The sequence below is a fragment of the Rana temporaria genome, chromosome 4, assembly GCF_905171775.1.
Source record: "Rana temporaria chromosome 4, aRanTem1.1, whole genome shotgun sequence".
In the NCBI taxonomy this organism is placed as follows: domain Eukaryota; kingdom Metazoa; phylum Chordata; class Amphibia; order Anura; family Ranidae; genus Rana; species Rana temporaria.
Window position 1 is genome coordinate 85465910 of NC_053492.1, and position 20535 is coordinate 85486444.

At 43.1% G+C, this 20535-nt stretch overlaps 1 protein-coding gene across 1 annotated transcript in view; it reads left to right on the top strand.

The window, feature by feature from the left end:
* NOL10 (nucleolar protein 10) overlaps window positions 1–20535 on the top strand; it is a 102827-nt gene that overhangs the window by 75194 nt on the left and 7098 nt on the right. Inside the window, exon 20 of the mRNA XM_040348595.1 lies at window positions 12519–12621. Within this exon, the coding sequence (XP_040204529.1) occupies window positions 12519–12621 (103 nt within the window). The remainder of the gene's footprint in view (window positions 1–12518; window positions 12622–20535) is intronic.

Consider the following 20535-nt stretch of genomic DNA (forward strand, 5'->3'; position numbering starts at 1 on the left):
TAACATTTCTGGTGTATTCCTTGGCCTTCGTGATGCTGTTTGTTAACAAAGGTTCTCTAACAAACCTCTGAGGACTTTGCAGAACTGTTGTATTTATACTGAGATTAAATTACACACAGATGGACTCTATTTACTAATTAGGTGACTTCTGAAGGCAATTGGCACCACTAGATTTTAGTTAGTGGTATCAGAGTAAAGGGGGCTGAATACAAACACGTCACACTTTTCACATATTTGTAAAAAAAAAATCTTAAATATAATTTTCCTTCCACTTCACAATTATGTGCCACTTTGTGTTGGTCTCTCACATAACATTCCAATAAAGTACACTTACCTTTTTGTTTGTAACATGACACAATGTGGAAAATTTCAAGGGGTGTGAATACTTTTTCAAGGCACTGTATGAGACGCCCCATATGGAAGCTGCAATGCTCAGATTCATAAATGACATTCCATTTCCCATGGCGTCAGATTGAATCTGTTTTTGATTCACTGTGAATCATGGCTGCCATAGAAGTAGTATGTGTCATAAAAGATGGAATAGCAATTTCCATCTGAAACTTCACATACAACTGATTGTGTGACAGGCTTCTTGTAAAGTCTGCCTAAGACCCCTTTCACACTGGAGGCGTTTTTCAGGCGCTTTAGCGCTAAAAATAGCACCTGAAAAAAAGCCTCAACTGCAAACCCAGTGTGAAAGTCCAAGTGCTTTCACACTGGTGCACTGCGCTGCCAGGGCGTCAAGAAAAGTCATGCCAGCAGCGCTTTAGGAGCGGTGAACTCGCTGCTCCTAAAGCAGTCCTGTGTGCAGGCAGCCCCTAGAAGTAGATGCAGACGCAGCAGCTACATGGACCCATTCACATATCAAAATCTGACATGCAGGTAATTGGATCTGAATGTGTAGTGTCTGTTTCGGATCTTGCCCACATATCAAATTTTGACATGCAGCTGCTGTGTCTGCATCCACTTCTATGAGCTGCCTGCACATGGAGCAAAAGTTGATCAGCACGGGGGAACAGGTCTCGGCGCCTATCTGAAAGCCCTTGGCGGCAGTGCTGCCAATCCAGATAGCAGTGGGCAGGAGTTGGTGTGGTCAGATAATGTTTGATGTGCTAAAGGAGTGAATCGGCAGTGACTAATGATGGCCACAACCTCTGTCACATCGCCTCATCTCATTGTGTAATTGTGTAATCAGGTACAGCCTACATAAGAGTAACAGCTCTGCTCTGAATGCCAGAGCAGTGCAACTTTGTTATCACATCGTCACAGGAAGCTGCATTAGGTGAACTTCACTGGCAGGATCAAAATGTATTAAAAGGTAACTGTGGGACTTTGCAGTGAGACTAAGACTTACCTGTAAGGCCTTGTACACATGGGCAAACATGTCCGCTGAAAACGGTCCGCCGTACCGTTTTCAGCGGACATGCCCGACCAGAGATTTCTGTATGATGGCTGTACACACCATCATACAGAAATGAGAGACAATCCGTGCGGACAGACAGCGCGGTGACGTGTTCGCGCCGATGACGCGGCGACGTGCGCGACGCTGAAAGGTCAATGCTTCCACGCATGCGTCAAAGTCATTCGACGCATGCGAGGGATGGCGGCCGCTCAGACATGTTATGGTAAGTCTGTACAGACGACCGAACATGTCCGACGGACAGGATTCCAGCAGGCATGGTTCTAAGCAAGTTTAGAAACAGTTGTCCGCTCGAAAACGGTCTGGTGGGCAAATGTACGCTGGAATCCTGTCCGATCGGCCGTACACACGACCGAACATGTTTGCTGAAACTGGTCCGTGGACCAGTTTCAGCAGACATGTTCGGTCGTGTGTACGGGGCCTAAGGCTTGCCTGTAGGTGCTGGAAATATCTCATAAACCTACACGGTTTAGGAGACATTTACAATTTCCCATACGAAGATTTCTTCTGCACATGCGCCGATGTATTCGGCGCATTCACACTTAAGAATGCTGTGCCGTGTCTAGATGGGGTCATGCTGTGACTGGCGGCTCCCGCGCAAGCGACGTCACGCGACTCTGGCCAGTCAGAGCCGGAGTTTGCGGCCCTGGAAGAGAGGGCTGAGGATGGACGTTTCCAGCCAGCGGGGACATTGCAGGCTACAGTTTCAGGTAAGTGACACATAATGGGCTACTATGCGATGCATAGTAGCCCATTATGCTTTACCTTTTCAGGGAAATAAAGAGAAAGTAAAGAAAAATTAATTAAAATTGGATAATCATACTGTACCTAGGTGGATGCTGCATCTGTCCCCAACTGGCTCTAACACTGAGAAAAAATCTATCCATCCCCGACGAACCCTCGGTTCTCACAGCTCCCTGAGCAGATGGCTGCTGACTGTCGGTCACTGGGGCGCTGGGCTGTGAGCGGGTTGGGAGTGTCGGTTCAGACCCCCAGCGGCTCACTGAGAGGCTGAGCTGGTTCAGGCATGTGGGCAGATCGCAACCCCCAGTGTCACCATCTTGCCAGAGCCTGGACCGGTTCTGTGACCTCAGCAGACAGCAGATTTCTGCCAACTGAAAACGGGTCACAGGGGTGCAGAACGGCTTCCACCCCTGTGACCCACAGGATAAGTACATGCAAAAGCGCTTTGGCTGTACTTCTTCTTTTAATGGGAGACTAGCAGGAGAGAATGAACTTAAGAGTAACTTTAAAAATGGTAGTTTAAACAAGCAGACTTGATGATCTTTCTGCTGTCGGTCTTCTATGTTTCTAAGAAAGTGGACAAAGGGTGTTATTTACGAAAGGCAAATCCACTTTGCACTACAAGAGAAGTCGCTGTAAACCTGAGGGGAAGCTCTTCTGATTTTATCATCCAATCACGTGCAAGCTAAAATGCTGTTTTTTTATTTTCATGTTCCCCTCAGATCTACAGCGACTGCACTTCCAAGTTCAAGTTCACTTTGCACTTGTAGTTTGCACTTGTAGTGTAAAGTGGATTTGCCTTTAATAAATAACCCCTCGTGTTCTAGTTCTCTGTGCTTATAATGGTTTGACAGTTGGGAAAATATGTCTATATATATATATATATATATATATATGTGTGTGTGTGTGTGTGTGTGTGTGTGTGTATATATAATTGTATTTTTTAGGTGGCCTGACTGTTGCAGCACTAGTAACCATTACCATGTTGGTGCCAGAAGAGCTCACATTGATTGGGCCACACATCGTTTTTGTACTGTTTATCATTGTTGAGTAGTGTGGGGCCCTGCATAGTTCTTGCTTTCTGTGACAGTCCTCATAGTCTGAGTCTTCCCAGAACAGGAAATTATTCGTATGAGGTTTATAATCCAGACCAGTAGTGACGCTGATCAGTTTGTGCTTAAACGTTCAGCCAAGTGAAATACGCAGTCAGTGCACCATATTGGACTTTAGATTAATAATCTGGTCCATCTCTGTCTTCATTATGATACAAATCATCCACATTTCCACCTTAAATTTACTACTTGTCCTAGGATGACAAAGCTCAATCATTGTATTGTATCTATGGAGGGGCGGTGTTATCAATCTAGGACTGGTGGTGTGTTAGAACTACTGAACACCTCACCTCCTCTTCTGTAATATAGAGGGAGACGTTGTGTAGTCCACAGAGATAGCTGAGAGCAATGCTCACTGATAAAAGTGCAGCACAGGCGGAGATCATTATTTTTTGCACTTCTCAGATATGACAAAAGGCTTTCATTATTAAAGAGTGAATAGTAAGAATACGTGCACACTGAACTGATGGTTGATTATCATCATTCCTGACAGTAATGCCTTGGGTTTATTTGGCATGCATTTGTGCATAAATAAACTCTAGCTCCCAGAATGCACCCATAAGTGTGTAAGATATTGACTGGCAATGCAGCGTTCTGTATTTTTTTTTTTTCAACATTGATCTGCATTTACATCAGTGAAAAGAAAACGCCTGTATGCCCAAAAACACTGCATTGTTAAACAGCAGTGTGCAAAGAAACCTTAGGGTTTGCATCAGGGCTCGACAAATCTCAGGCACCAGGTCGCCATGCTGGCTAGCAATTGTGTCCTGGCGCCTGGGCTATTGTCAGCCCATTCACCATGCACCATTAAGACTCTCCACACTGCTGCTGTCGTCCCCTGTGCACTTATCTGTCCTGTGTAACCTTATCTGCCGCAGTGCCGCCCACGAGTGCATCGCCATACACTTGAAATATCCGTACACAGCCCTGGAATCTGTGTAGAAGCGTTTTTTTGCAAATGCTCCTGGCCATTGGTTAGCGTAGTCATGTGACATCACTGACCAATGAGAGTCTGTTCTTTCTTCCGAGACAAAAGAAGACTCTTATTGGTCAGCAAACCCATCATTGCAGGGAAGAAAATAGCTTGGACCCCCCCCCCCCAACATAGTGTGGATGGGGGAATGCCTACAGCAGAGCTATTGTGTTCTTCTAGTTGGGGGGGCGTCAGGGAGAACACAGTGATGCTAGCGGCTATAGCCAACGGCAATAATAGCATCCTAAAATGCCAACATGCTGGTTGTACCCAAGTGGATCGATGGATCGACTTGGATACAATCATCCCGCCTATACATGGTTCAAATGACAGTTGCTCCCTGCTGGACCGGCAGAGATTTGAACCGTCTTTGGCTGGCTTTATTCACAGGATCACCAGATAATAAAATGAAAACAATATCCTGAGAAAATAAAACTAATGCTGCTCCATCTTAGGGACTCAAAGACTTCAATATATTTTCACTCCTGCGTTCGCTAAGCATCAGGGCAGCTGCTCGTGACAGGCGCTGGAAGCCAGCGGCAGTCACTGTAATAGCTGTGCCTACTCTAGTGATTTTTAGCTTCCACAGGGATCCCACATGTATGGCACATACAAATTTACATTAGTCCAAGTCCTATGTAAAAACAGGCAATCCTGGAATTCTTTCTGCTGGCGGTGCCACGTGGGAGGCTGGGCGATACACTCGGAGGCAGAGCCAGGCGGCGTGTGATTACTACTGTAGAGCAAGTGAGATATAGCTGGATTGTACTGTACAGTTATGCTTGTTTTTAACCAATAAAATTTGAGTTTTATTCCTAAATTTGGGCTAGTGTAATCTGTGCTATTAATAAGATGCTACACTTTGGGAGTTCTCTCCCCTGATTTTCCTTTGAGCACTTTGCGGAGTTATCTTTGGAGTTATGCTAATTAAGGAGGACGATCGGCATTCGTTCGGTCTCCTGGAAAGCTGTGTTGTCCCAGCTATGGGTCTTGTAATAAGGTGGCGCAGCACCGCATGTCTTGTTGGAGCCCAAAGGGGATCTGTGAAGAAAATCTACAGGCCTGTTTATCTGGACCTTTGGGATTTTGACCTCCCCCCTTTTTTTTTTTTTGCTTCTGATTGAATTTGGAAAGGTCTCTATTTACTTGACATGGTAGATGTTATTTGTATTCTATTGAGTTTTTCTAATTGTCACAGTATTTGGACAGCGCAATCACTGTTATTTATATTGGTATTCTATTGTATGCGGGAACACATATTTGTGATGGCAGCCAACAGATAGATAATTGGGTTAAGTGGCAGCACACAATCCTGGAATTCAGCGTTCGTTTTTGTTTCTGGGTCTTGAGAAACGGCATTGATAATCTGCTATTAAAAAGACCATTGCAGGCAATGAAAGGTCCGGGTCACAGAAATTCCTAGCGGTTTGTTGTTCAGTTTGTTGGACTTTGTAACATTTGGAGCTAGATACGCAGTTGCAAGCTTTAGTAGCTGCCAACCTCATTAGTCAGCTGCAGTGGTAACTATGTGTCTAACTATAAATCCCCAGAGAAAAGGAGCAGAAAAATGTGTAGCTGTTACAAAGTTGGCAGTGTGTCATGGCCCTAGGTGTTGTAGAGGAGATTCAGTCAGATCTGCAAAAATTAAGTCAGCAGCTGCAAAAACTGTAGCTGCTGACTTTTAATAAACAGATTTGCCTGTCAAAAGATCCAGCACCGTCCTCACCAGGGCAGGTTCTTTACCAGCCTTGGTCTTCCCACCGTTGGCATGTTAACTGTGGGAAGCCAGCTGTTACTCGTTGCAGCTTCCCACTGCGCCTGTGTGAGCCGCGCTGGCTTGTGAATGGTCCCGCCACCCCATGGGACCCGTGACATGTCCCAGAATGTAGAGTGCAGAGAGCAGCAGAACGTAACATTGGATCCCCTAGGGCACGGGTGTCAAACTGGTGGTTCTCCAGCTTTTGTGGAACTACAAGTCCCATGATGCATTGCAAGGCTGACTGTTACAGGCATGATGGGACTTGTAGTTCAGCAACAGCTGTAGGGCTGCCAGTTTGACACCCATACCCTAGGGTTTAGGTGCTCAACCTGTGGCCCTCCAGCTGTTGCGGAACTACAAGTCCCATGAGGCATTGCAATCCACTGACCGTTACAAGCATGACTTCCAAAGGCAGCAACATGATGGGACTTGTAGTTTCACAACCGCAGGATGACCACAGGTTGAGCACCCATACCCTAGATTAGTGATGCCAAGCCTTGACACCCCCAGATGTTTTGGAACTACATTTACCGTGATGCTCAACTACACTGCAGAGTGCATGAGCATAATTGGGAAATGTAGTTCCAAAACATCTGGAATGCCAAGGTTCAGCATCACTGCCCTAGACAATCCAAGTGGGAGCCGTTACCTGTCAAAATGAGGTGTGTGTGTGTATGTATGTATATATATATATATATATATATATATATATATATATATATAATTTTGGGAGGGGGGTACCTTCTCACCTCCTCTTCCTGTGCGGGAAAATTTCCTCTATCGCAGGAAAAAAGTGTCTATGCGGGAAACTGAGCTCTTGTGTCTGGAAAACCTCTCAGAAGTGATTTTATGCTGATAAGAGGAACGAAGCACCAGAGAGAAACAACATTAAAGCTTTGGAGAGAGACAGGCAAACATTACAGATATGCGCTTGGTTCACATTTCATGACTAAGGTTTACAGCCACTTTAAGGTAACTTATGCACACACATTTGGCAAAGTGAGTTGCACCTTTCAAAAGTGTTTCTTCCATTTTCCAAAACATACTTTTTCATAAAAAATTGGGTTAATTGTCGTTGCTTTCAATTCAAGGGCCTGTTCACACCATTTGCATTGGGCAGTCCTAACTCAATACCAAGGAAAATTGTTCAATTTGCAACAAGACTGTTCCTGACCCTTTTCATTCCTTTGTTCCCTATGCTGAAAAACCCGCTACCGTCTGTCCCTATTCACTGCCCTCCTCCTTTCTACTGATATTTTTCCCTGCTAGGTATCTGAAACAATTGATTACTACCATATCGGAGAACTTGCCCTTCTTTTTTGAGGGCAACTTTCAAATGCTGTTTTTCCCACCAACAGATGTTCTGGTTACCACTTTACTCTGTGTGCATTGTTCCTCACAATATTGTATTGTTACATTTATTGAAGTGGGAATTATGAATTACTGTGTGTAACTACAATCTCTATTATGGTTGTAAACCTAACCCTTATTTATTTTTCTGCACCTGTCTAGATTGCTGCAGAATCACAAATAAAGATTGCACAATAAAGATAAGGCAGCTTGCCTTGTTTTGTATGGAGTCAGTTCACAACAATTTGTTCCGGTGGCGGACATTTGAAAAAAGTACTGCATGTCCCTTTTTTCAGCACAGCATGTGGCAATGCAAAATACAGCCTTGCAATGCCACTGCAGTGAATAGAACTGTAAGAAATGCCACTTGTGAGATTTTGATAAAGTTCTAGTAATAAAAAGAGTAGACCATGCAGTGCATCAAGAGTGGGCTGTGTGTGTTCAGCACAGCTTGCTGGGGGGGATGGGCCCTAATATACTAACAAAAACCAGTGCCACTACCACTCGGTGTCTGCCACCCCTCTCCGCCAATCTCTTCACTGGCTTCCAAACGCCCAGCTAATTAAATTCAAAATACGAACATACAAATCCATTGACAACTCGGCCCCAAGCTACATCACCAATCTTTTCTCCAAATTTAACCTAAACTGTCCTCTCAACACCACCTGCTCTTCAGCTCCCTCGTCTTCTCCTCCCATGCTCCTCTCCAGGACTTCTGCAGAGCGCCTCTCATTCTCTGGAACTCTCTACCTCAAGCTGTCCAGATATGTTACTCTGGCTGCCTTCAGGCGATCCCTGAAAACTCATCCCTTCAGGGAAGCCCATCAAGCCTCCAATGACTCATCACTTCCATCCTATTCCCCACAGTTACAACCCTTTGTACCACTTGCCCCACCCGATTAGATTGGAAGCTCTTTGAGCAGGACCCTCTTGTATTTTATTGTAACTGTACTGTCTGCCTTTTAGACCGTAAGTGCTGCGTAAACTATTGGCGCTATATAAATTCTGTATAATAATACCTTGAAGTGCGGAGAATGCGTTGTCAGTGGTCCTTGAAGACCAGAGCGTTACATAAATATGATGTGCACTACACCATAGACTGAAACTTCGGCACACTCTGTAAACCATAACATAGATATGGTGAAGGTTTTTGGAGTACATGGCGCCAAGCATGATGCCTTCACTGATTTTCTTTGAACTTGTCTTGCATTTCTGTAGGATGATATGACTTCAGACTCCAGACACCAGCCACCCTAAGTATTGTTTAATAAGACTTGGAAATCATTTCACCAGGCCCTTTTGGACAGCTGTACGTTGATAATTTACAGTTTAAAGCCCAATTCTGGGCTCCAGGCCTGAACATGAGTTTTGCAGTATCAGCTGTTTTTTTGGGGTTGGTTTGTTTGTTATTTTTAATATAAGCCCAGGGTGGGCTGTAACTGCTTTCCGACCAGCTGCCGTCATTATTATACAGCGACAGGTTGGCACAGCTGCACAAATTTAGGTGTACATGGGCAGCTCCAGCGGCCGCTATGTCTGCCGGCGACCCGTGATTGCTCCTCAGAGAGCCAGAGAGCCAGAATGGTGATCTGTCAATGTAAACAGACCCCTCTTCTGTCAGGGAAGTAGAGATCTGCTGTTCCTAGTGATCAGGAACAGCGATCTTTCTACACCCTGACAGTCCTCTCCCCCCACAGTTAGAAACTCCTCTCTAGGGAACACTTAACCCCTTGATCGCCCCCTAGTGTTAACCCCTTCCCTGCAAGTGACCTTTATACAGTAACCAGTGGCTATTTTTATCTCTGATCTCTGTATAATTGTCAATGGTCCCAAAAAAGTGTCCGATCTGTCCCCCGCCGCAATGTTGCATTCCCACTAAAAATCGCTGATCACTGCCTTTACTAGTAAAAAAAAAAAAAAAGCTATAATAAAAATGCCATAAATATATCCCCTATTTTGTAGACGCTTTTTAACTTTTGCTATAACTTTTGCGCAAACCAATCAATATAGAATACATATTGGCCAAAACTGGTGTGTGTGTGTGTGTGTATATAAAAAAAAAAGCAGAGGTGATCAAATACCACCAAAAGAATGCTCTATTGGTGGGGGAAAAAAAGGACATACATTTTGTTTGTGTACAACATCACATGACCGTGCAATTGTCAGTTAAAGCGACGCAGTGCTGTATTGCAAAAAATGGCCTGGTCCTTAAGTGGTTAAATTTATAGAGCCCATCTATAGGATCACTGTTTTACTATCTTTAACATGCCAAATGCTGTATGTTGCTCTGCACACCAGTCTGCTTTGCATTTGAACAGACTTTATTTCCATTGCTCACGTGTTTTTTTTTTTTTTTTTTGTGATAGGTGTGTCACCATTTGATAATTGGGTCAGGGGGTGAATCTTCTGACACTTAAAGTTTGCGTGTATAATTTTCTATTAATATGTAGAGCTGTCTTAACAAGACTACACTAAATCAAAGCCCATCATTTGACACCCTGTGAATCTGACTCTGTTATACGATATGTACATCTATAAAATCCTCCGCACCGAGCCCTGCCATCCATATGTGTTAGTTGCATACGTTTGCAAATGTACGTGAAAACCAAAATGTAATCTATTGCAGCTTACCAATCATTAGATGTGACGGCTGCATTATTTCTTTAGTTTTTCCCCCCATTTGTTTTCACCTGGTTATATGGCCAGTAACACACCTCCTTTATTAGCCTTCATTCACACGTAATGCATGTTGCTTTGGAGAAATTCTGCTGTGCTTTCCACTTATGGACACGTGTTTTTGCTGTATTTGCATTTTGTGCTTTTTTATGTCCTTTTCTTTCTTTTTTTTTTATTTGGCGAAATTGTTGATCAGATTAACTGCTTAAGGACGGAAGGATTTTTACCCACTTAATGACCAGGCCATTTTTTGTGACTGTCGCTTTAACTGACAATTGCGTGTTCATACAACGTTGCACCCAAACAAAATGTATGTCCTTATTTTTTCCACAAGTGGAGCTTTCTTTTGGTGGTATTTGATCACCTCTGTGTTTATTTTTTGTGCTATAAACAGACTGACCATTTTGAAACAACAAAGATTTTTTACTTTTTTTTGCTATAATAAATATCCCCAAAAAATTATTCGTCAGTTTAGGCCGATATGTATTCTTCTACATATCTTTGGTAAAAAAAAAATCGCAATATGGCAATTTTATGGCAATTTTTTTTTTTTTTTTACTAGTAGAGGCGGTAATCGGCAATTTTTAGCGGGACTGCGACATTGCAGCAGACAGATCGGACACTTGACACCTTTTTTTTATTTTTATTTATTTTGTTAGACCAGTGACAGAGCTAAAAATAGTCTCTGATTACTGTATAAATGACACTGGCAGGGAAAGTGTCATAGGGTCGAGTTTCTAACTGTGGCTGGAAGGGACCGACTGGGAGTACAGAGAGATCGTCTGTTTCTGATCACTAGGAACAGACGATCACACTGTATTACCCTTACAGAACGGGGATCTGCTTTGTTTACACTGGCAGATCCCCATTCTGTCTCTCTGAGGAGCGATCACGACTGCCAGACCCACTCATCAGCCCCCCCGCTGTGCAGCAGTGCGCACCCACAGTGGCTTGTGCATGAAACAAAATACGGGTACGTCGTTTTATGCAATATGGCCACCCTTCACTTACCTCATCCTTCGATTTTGCTTTTAAATGTCCTCATTTCTTCTGAGAAATCCTCACTTCCTGTTCTTCTGTCTGTAACTCACCACCGTAATGTGAGGCTTTCTCCCTGGTGTGGAGTGTCGTGCTTGTCCCCTTCCTTGAGGGGGGAGGAGGCGAGCAGGAGAGTCAGGACACTCTCTACATTGCAGATAGAGAAAGGAGCTGTATGTTAGTGGGCCTCCTAACTCTCCTACTCGCCCCCTCCCCCCTCAAGGGAGGGGACGAGCACGACACTCCACACCAGGGAGAAAACCTTGCATTACGGTGTGTAGTTACAGACAGAAGAACAGGAAGTGTGTGTGTGTATATGTGTGTATATATATATATATATATATATATATATATATATATATATATATATATATATATATATATATATATATATATATACATACATACATGTACAGCGTTGCATGGCCATGCAATTGTCAGTTAAAGTAACGCAGTGCCGTATAGCTAAACAATGGCCTGGTCATGAAGGGAGGTACATTTTCCGGAGGTCAAGTGGTTATGCTGCAAAGGCAGAATGACACGGCTGCACACGTCATGACTGAGATGCTTGGTGACCATTGCATGAATGATCTGCAAGGTGTGTGTGTGTGTATATGTGTATATATATATATATATACATATATACATTTTTTTTTTTTTTTTCACGTGAACCCATAAAATTCTTTATTTTTCAAACAAAAGTTTTTTGTCTTGCCTTGGTGCAAAAATCTTGTCCTAGACTTCAGTGGGCCCTACTCTGACAGTATGAGTGTCATATTCGAATCTGTTGGAAGTTACTTGCCAGGGTTTCTGCACCAAGGCTGGGGTGGAGGGGGGAAGGCTATTTTAGAACAGATTAGGGTTCTAGTAAGTTTGTATACAATATTAAATCTGCTTATTAAGGTTAGTATCACTTGACATAATCCAACGTTTCCTGACGTGCTTGGACATTTTGAGCACCTTGGACAGTAAAGGGTGCTTGATATTGTCCAGCTTGTTGAAAAGACTCTAGCAGGTCCCAGTCTTTCTGCTGGTGAGACGTGTGAATCAAAGGCCCCATATGTGCTCCACTGTTGGTATTGTCAGGAATTGTGGGGTCCTCAAGATGAAATGGGTTACATAAGAATGGACAGATACCACCCCAACTCTTTACGGTAAAGTATCTGCCTTCCTGTGACCACCTTCTGCCATAGAATACATTACTGGCAGATCTTTTCCGAGTGTGGGCAGTTAGACTTTTCCTGTCGGATGGCACTTCTGTTGAGAACAATATGGTTTAGGAAGTGTCTGCTCACAGCAAGTTAATCCATTAACATAATACATCTGGTACATGTGTAACCTGGGACTCTGGGCATGTTTGCTCCCCAAAAAAGAAGTGTTTAAGTATTAACGAGAATCTAGTAATTATTACAAGATCCGTGTCATCATTCTTTCTTTCTTTTTAAGGAAAACCCTTGAAGACCGCCTCAAGGTAGAAGAGAAACTTGAATCGCTCAATGTTACTGATACAGCAGTGGGAAGCAAACAGTTAACGTTCACATTGAAGAAGGTAAGACTGGCAATTTAAAGAGGGCTTATCTTGAGAAAGCGAACAATGAATAATTGTTGTCAAACAAAATCTCTGGCCAAAAAAAGTTTGGCCAGTGCTTATCTAAAGCAGCACCTTGCGTTGGTTTGTATGGGAAATTAAAACAGTTGGGGCAGTATAGCTACCAATAGGCATGGGATGAAATGTTATAACTGGGCAGTGGCTTCTTGGGGGATGGGAGGTGTAGAGGGAAGAGGTAGTAAAACTAGTTTTCCTGTACTGCCCTCTCTCCCCATCACCCCTATCCATAGCAGTAAACACAGGTAACCCAGTGCTGGAGCTCTGTCTGGTCATGCCCAAATATCTAATCACCTTCTCTAAGCAGCTGTAGATGAGAAGCAACTTAAAGTTGTTGTAAAGGCAGAAGGTTTTTTATCTTAATGCATTCTATGCATTAAGATCAAAAAAACTTATATGCATCAGTCCCCCTAATACATACCTGATCCCCATCTCGATCCACCAATGTTGCATGAGAGACTCGGCTGCCCGGGACTCTCCCTCCTCATTGGCTGAGACAGCGCCATTGGCTCCCGCTGCTGTCAGTCAGTGAGGCAATGAAAAGGGTGAGGAGAGAAAAGGGTGCGGGGCTGGGCCACATGTCTGAATGGACACAGGGAGCTGCAGCTCGGCTTGGGTGCCCCCATAGCAAGCTGCTTGCTATGGGGGCACTGAACAGGAGGGAGGTGCCAAGAGCACTGAAGAGGGACCTGAATAGAGGAGGCAAAAGTGTCCGTGATCTAAGAGACGCTCCAGGCAAACCACTCTTCCTGAAAGAGAAGAAGAGTTGGGTTTTCCATTGTCAGATAATTATTTTAGCAGTGTGTTGACACCGGACTACACTATAAATAGATTTAAATAATTAAAAGAAAACCTGTAATGCGCTAAATATGGAATATGCATTGCTATATATCCTGTATGTCTGACTGGCCCCTTTTCTTTTTTTTCCTGTGGGCCCTGGGAGATTTCGACATAATGTTTAAATATGCTTGACATGGATAACTCATGGGTGCCCTTTTCCAGCAATGCAACAGTCCAACTAATCACTGGCACTTTTATTTTACTCCGTCTTATTCCAGATTCTGAGTCTTCAGCCATCTTGATTGGCGAGGCTGGGATCATGTAATTTCTATGAATGTTCACAGGAATTACTTCATCCCAGTAGAGAATCATGTATACGGAGCTTTGCATGTGCTGACCACCAGGGAAAGCATCTATGACCAGAGATATACAGCATACTCTTATGTCATACAAAAAATCTACCTGTTAATTAAAAATTTAAGTTTACTTCCGATTTAAGTCACTGATCTGACGAGCTGACAGATATGGCCTTCTGGCTTGTCTTCAGTTTTACTAATCTGAATAAAATATTGATGCCAGAAGCTAGTAATAGCATGGCTATTGCGGGCACTCTTGCTATGGGTGCACTCAAGCAGACTCACTCCTGAGCCACACTCTGTGTGTCCATTCACACGTAGCGCCCGGCCTCTGCCCCCTGCTCTCTATTGGCTCACTGGCTGTGAATGGCTCCCGCTGCTATGTGGGCCTACGAGGAGAGAGACATAGGAGAGCCGCTGCTCTCATGCACATGCATATAATGGAACAAGTAAAAAAAAAAGTGAGCTTTTAGATCCATGTTAATCCATGCCTGGATTATTCAGAATTTTAATGGCGTGGTGTCTCAGATACGATTGGCAAAAACGGATTTGGCTGCTGGAGGGATTTAATGTTTGAAAGTTTTGCTTTACGGTGAAAAGAATTAGGGGGATTCAGGAAGACTTGTAGTAAAGGGGCTTCCCACTTTTATTAAAAATGCAGTGGAAGTGATTTTCCCACTGGAATCTTACTTTCGTGGGTCAATAATCTCCACCAGTTTTTTTGGCTTAGGAAAGACAACTGAGCACATTGGGCATCAGTTACCAAGCGAAGTTGCCCATTTTAGCCCGTTTACTTTTATTCTACCATATTTTGGGTGAAAGCAGAAGGTGAGAGATTGCATTGAGGAGAATAGAGTTTTTCCCTCAACCCTCTAAATATCAAACACTTGATATCACATTTTGCCCATCTTAGAATGTTGCCATCAAATTACAACCTACAATGTGGCTGCACTGTACTCTTTTTACCCTTTGTATCAAGCTGCTATAAAAAAAAAGAAAATGGGGACTATTAGTCACACAGTGGCATCCTCATCCAATCAAACTCTTCTTATACATAGATTCTGGCAGTGCACATTGTCAGTCTGTAGCATCATCATCCAGGAAAAGTATGCAGTAAAATGACTGGAAAAGTGACTTGTATACAACATTGAAAGCTATTGTAAAATCTTTGCATGTCTGGATTTATAGAAAGCGGCAAACCAAGAGTCTGTTCCTACCAGCAGCTCATGAAAATGTGAGGTATATGCTGCCGTTTATACATAGGCATACAGTTAGGTACATATATATTTGGACACAGGCACAATTTTCGCTTTTTTCAGGTATTTACCAAAACGTATTCAAGCTATGGGTACTCGGTATATAATGTATAAGGGTTTAGGAATTACAGCTCTTAAGAATAGCCATCCCCCCTTTTTCAAGGGGCCAAAAGTAATTGGACAATTGAATCAAAAGCTGTTTCATGGCCAGGTGTGGACTACTCCATTCTTTCTTCATTAATTAAGCAGGTAAAGGGTCTGGAATTGATTCTAAGTGTGGTATTTGCATTTGGAATCTATTGCTGTGAGCCTACATCATGCATTCAAAAGCTGTCCATGCAAGTGAAACAGGCCATTGTAAGGCTTCAAAAACAAAACAAATTCATCAGAGATGACAGCAACATTAGGAGTGGTCAAATCAACAGTTCGGTACATCCTGAGGAAAGAAGGCACTGGTGAGCTCCGCAACATAAAAAGGCCTGAACGTCCATGGAAGACAACAGTGGTGGACAGAGCTTTTTTTCTCAGAAAATAGGTGCAGGAACTCAACCACGACCCCGTTCAGATTTCACAAACAGTAGAAGGGTATTAAAGGGGCATTAAATACCAGGATTGCATTACATACATAGTGCAGAGTTCAGGGGGGTTACACACAGAGTGCAGAGCTGTCACTTGTAAACACAGAAACCAGACTTCTGTGTTTACAAGTGATTGTGGTGAGCAGGCGCCAAAGGGTCTGAGCCAGAGGTGGTGGAACTGAGTTCCCCCAAGTTACCCCTGAAAAAAAAGCCCTGGTGGTGGATGATCACAGGATCCTCTCTATGGTAAAGAAAAACATCCAGACAAGTGAACACACTGTCCAGGAGGTGGGCGTATCATTGTCAAAGTCCACAATCCAGAGAAGACTTCACGAGAGCAAAATGGTTAACCACAATGTGCAAACCATTCATGAGCTTGAAGAATAGAAAAGTCAGATTAGACTTTGCCAAAAAAAAAATTACAAAAGCCAGACCGGTTCTGGAAAAGCATTCTTTGGATGGATGAAAGTAAGATTAATCTGTACCAGAATGATGGGAAAAAGAAAGTGTGGAGAAGGCTTGGAACAGCTCATGATCCAAAGCACACAATGTCATCTGTAAAACATGGTGAAGGCAGTGTGATCGCATGGGCATGCATGGATTCCAGTGGCACTGGGTCATTGGGGTTTGTTGATGATGTGACAGAAGCAGCCAGATGAATTATGCAGTGTTTAGAGATGGACTGTCAGCCCAGATTCAGCCAAATGCAACAAAGTTGATTGAACGGTACTTCACAGTACAAATGCACAATTATCCAAAACGCACTGCAAAAGCAACCCAGGAGCTTTTGAAGAAAAAGAAGTGGAATATTCTGCAATGGCTGAGTCAGTCTGGTGGTATACAGAGCCAAAAGTATGAGCCCCCCCCCCGCCAAAAAAAAAAATATATATATATATAGAGATATATCTCTATCTATCTATCGATATAGATATAGATAGATATATAGATATATATATATATATATATATATATATATGAGATATAGATATCTTTTTATCTCCTCTCTCTCTATATCTATATCTATCTATCTATGTATGGACCTAACTATATTTTGAATGAGCAGCCACTGATTCAAGCCTGGTACACACTACTAGATTATTTTTTTTTGTCAACCCAAATTGTTTAATAAAACTGACCACACCGATCAGCGCTGCTGTACATTTTCATAGGGGCTGTATTGGAACAAAAGTAAAGGCATATAGTGGGGTTGACTTTTCTGTCTACGTTTCATTTTATTGTGTTATTAATCATTTGGGTATATCTGACTAGAGTTCAGATATAAAAGATTTGGACATTTCAGCCTTATAGATGACACTTTCACATTTCTAAAGACAAAAGAATACCACAGGAATGCTTTTAAACAGCTGGGATTTATTAGCCGGGGACAGAAGAGACCTGATTTGTGATTATGTAATGTCACAGGCAGCTGGTCAGAGCAAAGTAACTTCTAGATGACAATTCATTCATCTCGTCCTTTGCCAGCTAGTAAGACATTTCTTTGACTAAGCATTGCCGATCTTATATTTAGCATTCGGGTAATCTGATCATTGCTCAGCTTAAACTTTTTTTAGAGCGCTGGTCAGTGTTGAGAGAGAACCAGTTGTGTTGTAGCAGTTGGCCTTCTACCCAAAGAATCGCTTATCTTGGACGACATCTTGTCTTCCACATTTCTCAGCAAAATGCAGCACAGACCAGGGAGATGGGAAATCCATAGGCATATTATAAGGTTTTATTATTTACTGAGATCAAATGAAAATGTAGTTCATATACACAACACAGTTTATTCCATTAAATACAATTCATTTTTTAATGAATATATAAAAAGCAGACAAAAGTACCCACATTTTTCAGTAACGGCACAGTAGGCTAGGTGGGTGAGAGTGTCGGCCATTAGGACTCCTTCCATTCCGTTCAGAGAACAGAGCACATCGTCATTCTCTTTAGCGGGCTGCTGCTTCTTTATTGTCTAATCGTACTGATATACGTTCACATTGCTTTAATATGCATACCAGCAAAATTAGAGACATTCGTCACCGGCAGTGGGTTGAGACACAAATATTCCGTATTCCCAGAATGGCAAATTAGGCTGTTTAGGGTGACGCAAGCACAGGACAGTTCTGACCTTTTGGGAAGGTTACCAGGTATTTTTTTTTTTCACTTATTAACCACTTGAATCCCAGGCCACTTCTGACATTTCTGTCATACATGTAAAAATCTGCATTTTTTTAAAAAAAAAATTGGAATTTGGAACCCCCAATATATATATATTTTTTTACGCAGAGACACAATAGAGAATAACATGGCGGGTGTTGTCGTTTTTTTATGGCACACAATATTTGCTCAGCGGGTCGTCAAACGGGTTGAAGTCGGGACTCTGTACAGGCCAGTCAAGTTCTTCCACCCCAAACTCGCTGATCCGTGTCTTTATGGGCCTTGCTTTGTGCACTGGTGTGCAGTCCTGTTACACCAGGGAGGGTCCATCCTGTTCCCACAAAGTTGGAAGCATTAAATTGTCCAAAATGTCTTAGTATGCGAACGCATTAAGATTTTCCTTCAGTGGAACTAAGGGGCCAAGCCCAAGCCCTGAAGAAACACCCCACACCATAACCCCCCCCCCCCCCCCCCTCCACCAAATGACTTTGAACAGTGCACAAAGCAAGGTCCATAAAGACATGGATGAGCAAGTTTGGGGTAGAGGAACTTGACTGGGCTGCACAGAGTTCTGACCACAACCCGATAGAACACCTTTGTTATGAATTCGAGAGGACACTGCAATGCAGCCTTTCTCTTCCAACATCGGTGTCTGACCTCACAAATGCACTTCTGGAAGAATAGTCAAACATTCCCATATTCCCATAGACACACTCCTAAACCTTGTGGACAGCCTTCCTTAAGAGTTGAAGATGTTATAACTGCAAGGGGTGGGCCAACTCAATATTAAACCCTACGGACTAAGACTGGGATGTCATTAAAGTTCATGTAAAGGCAAGTGTCCCAATACTTTTGACAATATAGTGTTGGTAAGGCGTTTAAACCGATATAGCAACATTTTTTCAACTATATCATTAGCAGACCAAGAGGTCTGCTAATTTACATACCCCTTAGGGCTCAATTACACTTGCTTTGGCTTCAACATACATTATTGTTGTTATTATTAAACAGGATTTATATAGCGCCAACAGTTTGCACATCGCTTTACAACATCGGGGAAGACAGTACAATTACAATACAATACAGGAGGAATCAGAGGGCCCTGCTCGTTAGAGCTTACAATCTAGAAGGAAGGGTCAAGTTGAACAAAGGGTAGTATTTGTGGGGGATGACCAGATGGACAAGATGAAGGAAAAAAAAACGTTGTTGGTTGTGGGTAGGATAGGCTTCTCTGAAGAGAAGGGTTTTCAGGGATTGTCTAAAAGCTAATAGAGTAGGAGATAAGGGGACAGATTGGGGTAAGGCGTTCCATAGGCTTGGAGAGGCTCTGGAAAAGTCCTTTGACGGCTAGTTTACACTTGCTTCGGACAGGCTTTGTTAAAGCTCTCTGAATGCCAGTCAAAGCTCCTGTCACTAAATAAAATAGTTGGCTTGCAGTCCTGTTTGCGCCTTGCTTTTGGTTTTGCTTCAAAAATTATACCCCATGTAGCTTTAGTGGTGCTTCAAAGCATCTTCAAAGCCTCCATAGAAGTCTGGAAAAGCTCACTTGAAGCCCCACCAAGGCCTCATCGAAGCTCCACTAAGCAAAAGCAAGGTGTAAACAGGACTGTAAGCTAACCATTTTTTTTAGTGACGGGAGCTTTGACTGGCGTTCAGAGAGCTTTAACAAAGCCTGTTCCTAGTGTACATTGTTTTTGTTGTGTGCCTATGACAACCGTGACAGGTGCTCAGCTTGACAGAACATGTTCACCAGCAATATATACGGCTCACCAAATATGGTGTGGAATATATAAGGAAACTCAATCCAATGACTTGGATCATAGTGTACCTGTTGCATTGAATGTTTTTTTTTTACAGTAAAAAGTTGCATTGAATGTTTAGCAGCCTATGTAAAGATTCTAAGAGAAGTCAAACTTTGTAGTGGGCTGTAGTGAGGGACAATTAAAGCGGGAGTTCACCCATAAAACATTTTTTACCCTTAGATTGATGCTCATTTTGTCTAGGGGAATCGGCTAGTTTTAAAATCGAAGCTGTACTGTTTTAGAGAGCAATCTTCTCCGCCGCTTCCGGGTATGGTCTTCGGGACTGGACGTTCCTATTTTGATTGACAGTCTTCCGACAGGCTTCCGACGGTCGCATCCATTGCGTCACGAGTAGCCGAAAGAAGCCGAACATCGGTGCGGCTCTATACTGCGCCTGCGCACCGACGTTCGGCTACTTTCGGAAAATCGTGACGCGATGGATGCGACAGTCGGAAGCCTGTCGGAAGACTGTCAATCAAAATAGGAACGCCCAGTCCCGCAGCCCATACCCAGAAGCGGCGGAGAAGATCGCTCTCTAAAACGCTAAGTACAGCTTCGATTTAAAACAACTAGCCGATTCCCCTAGACAAAATGAGCAGGAATCTAAGGTTAAAATGTTTTATTTCCGGGTGAACCTCCACTTTAAACTGAACGTTCTTGTGTTTCCTACAAATAAGACACTCTCGGAACCTTAAAGCAGTAGTAAACCTCATCCAAAAAAAAATCGGGCCCTGGGCAGTTTTAAGTCATAATGTGCTAGTATGCTAGCACATTATGACAGAATTACCTGAAAACGAAGCCCTTCCATCTTCACCCAATCTTTTTTCTGGGTTCGCAGGCTTTGGCTATCTGGCTGGCTACGCCGGCGATGACCTCAATCCCGCGCATTCGCGTGGAAGTCGCTGTTTATGGCACGGCTCTGAAGGAATGCCAC